At 39.7% G+C, this 8,589-nt stretch overlaps 1 protein-coding gene across 1 annotated transcript in view; it reads right to left on the bottom strand.

Moving 5' to 3' along the window:
• The window catches only part of SLC26A7 (solute carrier family 26 member 7), a 142,815-nt gene that overhangs the window by 73,042 nt on the left and 61,184 nt on the right, over positions 1 to 8,589 (bottom strand). Inside the window, exon 4 of the mRNA XM_019550350.1 lies at positions 6,641 to 6,805. Coding sequence (XP_019405895.1) covers positions 6,641 to 6,805 — 165 coding nt within the window. The remainder of the gene's footprint in view (positions 1 to 6,640; positions 6,806 to 8,589) is intronic.

The raw sequence follows: 8,589 nt of genomic DNA, 5'->3' as shown, positions 1-8,589 counted from the left end.
AACTTGGCCAGTCCGCTTCTGACTCCAATGTCCACATCATTAATGAAGATGTTGAACAATATGGGTCCAAGGACAGAGCCTTGGGGGACCCTACTGGTCACAGGGCACCATGACAATTGACTTGCGTCAGTTACCACCCTCTGGGTCTGACCATGGAGCCAGTTCTCCAGCCAGCGGATCGTGGTAGACCGAAGGCCACAATTGGCCAGTTTCGCCAAGAGGTGATCATGGGATACCAGACAGAAGGCTTTTTGAAGTCAAGATATATGTCATCAATCTCTTCTCCCTTGTCCAGGTGATAATCTCTAAAATATCTGGACAAAGGTATAGCAACAGCTCCTATCATTTGGTAGCAGTTGTAGATCAGTTTGCGTAAAGAACATTTGTGTTGGAACCTGGTACTAAACCTGTCATCTTTTTTTTGGAATAGAATTTTGTGTTCACATTTCCAGGAACCTACATAAAACTTAAATACACAGTCCTCACATATCTGATTAACTTTATTTAGACAAAGCTATAAAATGTGATGTTTGATCAAGTTAGCTATCTTGTTGCAATTACTCACTTTCAAAAACTCCACTCAGGACTAATTCATAGTACCTTTGAACATGAAAAGTACAATTCTTTTGTCTGGTCACAGCTTCACAAGAGTTAATTAGATCAAATTAGGTGCATCTACACATACAATTAGCACATAGCAATAAACACTGGCACAATTAGTACCAGAGTTTATGTCTCCCAGTGCAGCATTTACACATGCACTCAGGACTACAACATGTTGAACTGGGGTAGAGCAGCCCTAGCTGGCAGGGGTTTAGGAGGTGAGCCTGCCAACCTGGGGCTGCTCCAGCCTGGTTCAATATGCTACAGAGGGGCTGGCTGATGTAAGAGGGTGCTACAGTATAGGCAGCTCTCATACTGTAGCAATCTTGTGCCCCAGCCAGCCCCAGTCACCTCCTACACATGTCTTACAGTGCATGTAACTACACAGCTGTAGGATAGTACTTGTTCCAGACTGTATTAGCCTACAGCTGAGTTAATTAATGTAATGTGCCCTAATACAAGTGTACATGTAAACAGTGCTGCTTTACTATGGAGCTCCACAGTACAATGCATGTGTAGATGCACCCACTGATTTGATTTAATACCACACCTTTTATTTTTAGTGTAGATGAGATCTATGGGATCAACTACAAACTATGTAATGGACTGCATTTATTTTATGTCCTCAACCTCAATGCATTATGGATATTTGATTAATCTGATTTTCTAGTCTTTCAGAACACTTCTAATGGATACCATTTTAAAGAAACACAAACCTTTCAAAAAAATGCTTCTTCTTTTTTTTCTTTACTAAATCTGAGACAATGGACAAGTTTAAGGGCCAAACTTTGGAGCTTTAGATCAATAGGAACTGTCCTGCTCTCTAGTGGAATTAACGCTTTAGTTCTTGCCCTGAATCTAATATATTAAAATGGTGAAATTTATACATAAAAATATATCTAGGTATTTGGGGTGGGGGGGGGTCTCTGACATACTGACCACTGGAATCATTTTAAATAAGACAGCTTATGTTATAGATGGAAGGAAAGAGCAAAAGGAATTACATTATTTTTGCAGAATGTGAGATCTCTATAGAAATATTACCATATTTATTTTACAGAACCCATAAATGTGCCAGGCACCTCTCAGTAAAATAAAAGGAAATGTACCAACCCTATATTTTAGATGATTTGGATAAGTTATTATTGGTTTCACCACTTATTTGTAATATGACTAAGTCAAACTTAGGCAGATGAAACGTGTGTCTTACCAAATATTATTTTTATATATTTTCTTGGTGCATAATGGGATCTGCCTTCCACTTATAATCAACCAACTAAAAATTGTCTTGTTCCATAGATATTATAGCCCCGGGATTCATGACTACTTTAATTCCCATGAAGTATGTTTAACATGGATTTTTAAGATGATGCCATGTTTGTCTACCATGGTAGAATGGTGCTTAGTTACCCTGAAGAAGAATTAAGCTCTGTCGACCTGCTCCTCCTCCATACATAGGATGTAACAACACCCTGAGTTCCACTGGATGTCATGAGAATAGATGTTCTGGCTTTAACAGAAAACAGTACCTCTGTACAACCTTAACTATATGCATATTCTAAATAAGCTACTTATTTATATGCTAAAAAGAAAGCTGAGGCACATGCTCATAACCTGTCTAAGCTATCTGCTCCACTCAGTTGTCAGCACAAAGTATCAGCAAAATAGCAGCAAATGAGCAGGGCTAGTTTCTTGACAGCAGTGTGGGCTCAGTGGGGAAGTTGTATAGACAAAAATGAAATAAGTCCTTGGAAATATCAGTGACTTACTTTTACATAAAATCTAAATTCAAACTTTTCAGATTAGCTCCAAAATTGGTGCACATGTTGAAATAAATAATAGAAAAGGTAAAAAGAACCCAATTAATTAGTCAAAACATTAGAGTCTCTTTTCCAATCAATAAAAGTTTGCAGTCCAAGACCACATTACATTTTTTAAAGGGTTTCTTTCTGATATTTTCTTAATAATTGCAGCCTATGTTTGGAATAAATCCACGAGGAGCAGCTGTATGTTATGCAAGTCTAACATCTGAAATACTCAGGAAAGATGATAAAAGGCCATATTGAGAATGGGTACATGATTTTTTTGGAGAAAAGTTGCAACACAGAGTTCCTGCTTTCAGATGGTATCATGCCATCCCTTGTTTTGAAAAACAAATGTCTTTACTGGACAATGTTAGGGAGCACCATTTTGCCCTTGCCCTGTCCACCTACTTCCACCCTGTGCAGACTGCCTGCTGAAGAAATGGTGTGTAGTCACTTCTTGGTATATGCCCAGTGCCACTTTCAGTCTCATACAAGCAGAGTTGGGCACAGGCAGCTTGTCTGTAATGGTTGGCACATGACAGTTTTTGGCATGCAGTCTGTGTGAAGCAAGAGCAGGTGGGCAGGCATGTTTTCATGAGAATTCTCCCTAGCACTGTCCAACACAGAGTAGACTTTGCCTATTATTATTATTTTTGGGGGGGGGGGGCATGAAATTGTATGGGAGTATGAGCCTAACAAGAGATGGCTGCATTGTAAATATGTTTTCATATCTTGTCTTTGTTTTCAAATACTAAGAAATGTTGATAATGGTTTCAGCTGAATTACTTGATGAGATAGTCTGCAGCATGGGATACTGTCATGGGTGGACATAACTTGCTTGGGAAGCACATGCAGGATAAAAAAGCAACTTGTGTACAGACAACATTCACTTGTTCTGTGGTGCAGTATAAAGCAGGAGGTAGGCCTGTTAAAAGTCTCTGGGTCCAGGTAAAAGGAAAGGAGGATGTCACTGAACATCTGGTATAGGCAAGCAAACTGGAAGTAGAAGGTAGATACATTTTTCCTCAAACTATCCAAAGTAACACAGGGCTGATCATGTTCAGAAATTTTAATTGCAGTGATATCTGTAAGGAGAGTAACTCATAGGTGCACAGGCAGTCCACCAAGTTTTTGAAGTATTTCAAGGATAATACTTCTCCACCAATCAAGGTGGTGGAGAAGCCAAGTCAAGGTAGAGCTTTTCTCAACTGTTGCTCATAAGTAGAGAGGAACTGGTCAAGAATGTAAAGAAAGAAGACAACTTGGGTGACAATGACCATGAAATGGGAAGGAGGAGAGCAGAAGAATAAAGACACTGGACTTCAGAAAAGCAGACTTTACCAAATTTTGGGAACTGGTAGACAGTTCCCATAGCAGGCAACTCTGAGGGGAAAAGGAGTCCAAAAGAGCTGACTGAACCTTAAAGAAGCCATATTAATGGGTAAATGGGATGCCAATCTAATTGCACCTTTTTTACTTCACCCTTCATGAATAAGGTCAGCTACCAGATAATGAAAGCATTCACCAGCATAGATAGAGGAGATACTCCAACTCAAGTAGTGAAAGAAGAGGTTAGATATTGCTTAGAGAAGCTGAATATTTTCAGTCAGCAGGGCCAAGTGAGTTGCAGCCTATACTATACATGGAATTGGCTGAAGTAATTGCAAAGACAGTAGTTTATTCTCTTTGCGTACTCATCGAGATTGAGTGAGGTCTCAAACAACTGGAAAAGGGAAAATATAACATCTATGTTTAAAACGAGGGAAGGAGGAGAAGGATTCAGGGAATTATAGCCCAGTCTGTCTGACCTAAATATCTGGAAAAATTATGGAGCCTTTCCTTAAGTAATCAAAGAATCTTCTTCTTTCGTATGGCATCAGATATCAGCTTACAAATCTATGAGCCACTGTCTGGGATTCTCGCTCAACGTGTGGATTCCATCTGCCCCGTCTGGCCATTTGTAAGGATTGCAGCTTTCAATGAAGTGCTGTGCTGTTTGATAGACATTCATTCACACAGGGGGCTGTCCAAGATGTTCATCTTGTGAAGTGTTCTTTTAAAGCACCGGTATCCAGATCTCAGTGTGTTCAGCTTGTTCCATGTTTCTCTGTCAAGGTCATGCCCACTGGGGGACTCATCTGATGTTGGTATAAAATGCTGTAGGAATAGGTCTGACCTTTCCCAGCAGTTGGCCCGCTCCATTGCTGCCCATAGGTTTGGTTCAGCATCCCCAGTCTCTTCCAGGAGCTTGCTGGCTTCATATACAAACAATTTATGACTTTTAAGCCTCCATCTGTTCAGGTCTTCAGTTAACACTTGATGGAGAAGGTGATTTTTGTCACAAGAGGAGATAACAAGATTATCAGGAACAGCCACCTTGGAGGTGGGGGGTAGGGAGGGCAAATGCAGGGCTGCTGGCATGTTGTAGTATGAACATCTAGATGGTGTGTAGCCCAGGGGCCTGTGGCTCTCCCTGATGCAGCCTATGGGGTGTTTGGTTTCCAGCCACTTAGAAGCTGGAATCTATGGGTTAGACAAACACTTGACTAGGATGATTTAAGCAGGGATGATCCTGCCTTGAGCAGGTAGCTGGATTAGATGACTTCTAAGGTCTGTTCTAGCCCTGCTTCTTAAAATTTTATGATTGTAAAACAAGACTTCACATTTTCTTTTCCCAGCACAGCTCTGACAAAAATATAAGGGATAAGGGAACAGATAGCCTTGAAAATTTTCTGAAGACTTCATTTATGATATTACCAGCAGGTCAAGACAGAAATATTTATTTGCATCATTGCTGTTCCTTATTATTTATTATACTATATGCTTTGGTTATTTCTTGACTGCTTTAGTTGATATTAGTCATTTCTACCAAATTAATATATTCTTTTATGAAGATAGGAGCTCCATGGCACTGGTATGGCAGATATTAAAAAAAAGGTTACATTTTATAGTTAGGATACAAGAGCCATTCAATGGTTAATTTTTAAAATAAAGCTCAATAGGCTATTTTATAGTCATGGCTTATAGCAATTTTTACTTATATAATTGTCTATAACATATATTATTCATATTTGTTAGATGGCTATAACAGCCATTAATAATTTTTGGGCCTCATAAAAATTATAAATAGGCATTGTGTACAAAATATAACCAATGGAATATTTATAAATACCAAAATACCCTGTCTCGCAGAAATCATAAATTTCCCTACTGCCTACAGATTTTAGCAGAGATGCCATTTCGGTGTCCCCTCCTGCCAGCCACTCAAAAATGAATGGTGAATCAGACTGGGAGTAGAAAGCAGAGGTGATTTAAGAAAACATATTCAATGTTCCTTAAAAGCCAGTTTCACTTCAGTGGCTAAATAGATACATACGTACTAGGATCAAGGGGCTATGCTAGTATACACAGACCTCATTCTTTAGTTGCTCATTGGCTGAATATATGAAAACTATCAGCTAACACAGAGTCACACCGATATATTCCTTTATGCAGATAAGGGCTCCATTGCACTGGCATGGCAGATATAGAAAAAGGATACAACATGCTTGTGTTAGAAGAATATGGCCACGATACATAAGCTGGAAGATTTTATTACAGTAGACTTTTCTAGACAATGGGTTCTCATAGTTGTACATATCATACAAAAGAACTACAACACTATATAAAAAGATGTACTAGTAATATAGAAATTACAATAAAGATACAAGCTTGAGATGCTGTACGACAAAGTTATACTACGTCATGAAAAAGCAGTAGCACAGCTAAAGTAACTATTTATTGGACATTCCTTTCACTACACTGATAGCCAGGGTTCATTTGGCAAAAATATGAAAGGCAGCATGCTTAGGATGAAATTTGAAATATGTTGGGTTCCCCCAGACATGACATACAAAAGAAGTTAACTGTTCATGTGGAATGGTATAAAACATGTTTGTTTTGCCTTCTGTTAACGTATGAAAAAGATTAAATATTTATAATTGTTTAAACAAATATATGTAACTATTAACAGTACTACAAAACTGGATCATTTTTAATTGGATAATGTATGTAACTCAAGGCCTAATTTTGCTAGTTTGAACTCAGGCAGTCCTTATGGGTTCTAAATACCATTAATGCTAATAGGAGGAGTTTGGTCTTCCCCCAACATGCACATATAATCTCACAAAAAGCTACAGATTTTAAATAAAATGTTAGCAAATAAAAATGCAGATCTCCTTTGGTGAACTCACATAAAAGAATCCCAGTGGTCCTGATATATATGGCATTTTCATTCCCAGAAGATACTTCACTTGTGAAGTCACGACATGTGTAGCTGCCCCAGTTGTCATTGCACTTATCACCGGTTCTGTTAACAAGAAAGTGGCACTTCCCAAGTGAAGCACAAACATTGTTACCTAAGAAACCAAAGATATGTATCAGTGATGATTACATTAAAATTTGGTATTTTGATATTAATGTAATAAAAAAGATCCCTTTCAACCATAAGATAAATAATCATTGGAAAATCAAAAGCAGTTTCAGATCCATGCCATGAAAGATCAATGTAGCTTCAAGTGAAATACACTAAACCTTTCTGTGAATTTATCTTACCAGCACTAGCTCATTAATTTACCAGCCCTAAAACAAGTTCATTTACAAAACCTAGTGCAAAATATGTTCATATAATGACTTCCCCAAATATTGGCTCTGCTTGTTATTCTCTTCAGCTCAAATAAAGAAATGCAATAAATTGTGTAAGTTATTTACTCATCAAGACAGCATAAAATAGGAGATTTCCATTACTGGTATAGGTGATAGCAAAAGGGTTAGGAGAAAATTAACAGCTTAATTATGCCATCTACTTTACCTGCAGCCATACCAGCTCAATAACACCTGAGGATTTCTCTTATGTCAGGGAATTTTCAAAGCAACTCCCATGCTCTTAGAATAGTTTTATTGACACAAAGGGATGGAGTTGCGAGCTATTTCTAAGCCACAATCCAAAATATAACCTCTCTAAAGAATGACTGGGATGTCTACATACCTATTTGCATTCTGTCCCCTTAATATACACAGGAATACCAAAACACATATGCTATTAATTAAAAGGAAGGGACCAACAAGATCCTCTAGCTGAAAAGTAAAACTAGAAGAAAAGTCTAACTACAATTAAAACATTATAAAGGTATTTACAATCTACTTTCTATGTTTAAACAATGCCTCTGGAAAACAGTTGAACTGACTCAAAGTAGAATGTAGCAGGACACCTTATGTTCAGGAAGTTCTACTTCCAGTCATGCTAGTGCAATCCTCTTTTAACTGACAAAAGAAAAGCAGGAATTGGCCTATCTTTGTTTGACTATAAAGTTGATTTCAAACTTTTCAGGAATGTTACAGAAATGCAGAAAGAGACATACTGGGCGTGTCTACACAAGACATGTTACTGTACATTGACATGTTACTGTACTGTGCTGTAGCATGGCCATCTACATGTGTGCACACTTACTGTGCAGTAAAAATCCTTAATCCTCCTTAAATTTCCTACTTGCAAATACAACTAGCAAATTTAAGCAGGATTAGTTAATGCACAATAAAGCACATGTAGATGCAACCCAGGGGCAAGTTTGCTCCCAGGTCTGCCCACCCACTAGGAGGCCGGCCTGAGGCCAGCCCCAGGGCTGCAAACTAGGAGCCTCTCCTGCTCCAGGGCTGGGCTGCCTCTATGGCAGCTCCTGTTTGCAGGGTATAAAAGACTGCAGATGTTTTGTGCCCTGGGGCACATAACACAGGCAGCCTGAGGACACTGCAGGCCCTGTGTGTGCCCCTGGCTCTGCACTGCCATGCGGTTCTACCAATGGGGCAGCAGTGTGCTAAAGGGTGCTTCAGGCTGCTGCAGCCCCTGGACATGCCTGCCACTCCCCTAGGGCTGCCTGCAGACCCCATCTGGGCAGTAGGGTGCACAGGCCTAGCAGGTGGAGGACGTGGCCGGCCAGGGCAGGTAGTGGGTGGAAGACATTGCCCATGAGAAAGTGCGGGACTGGTCTAACCAGGAGTTCTGAACTGAGCTCCTAGCCCTGGAATGCTAGTGGATCCAGGTACTGAGGAAGCAAAGTGTTTGTTGTGGGAGACTCCATCCTGCGGGGCACTGAGGGGGCAATCTGCAGCCCCGACCCCTTAGCCCGGGAAGTCTGCTGCTTCC

The sequence above is a fragment of the Crocodylus porosus genome, unplaced genomic scaffold (assembly GCF_001723895.1).
Source record: "Crocodylus porosus isolate Cpor-Errol unplaced genomic scaffold, CroPor_comp1, whole genome shotgun sequence".
NCBI lineage: Eukaryota > Metazoa > Chordata > Crocodylia > Crocodylidae > Crocodylus > Crocodylus porosus.
Note: the sequence above shows the minus strand (reverse complement) of the source record. Positions and strands in the feature narration are given on the sequence as shown.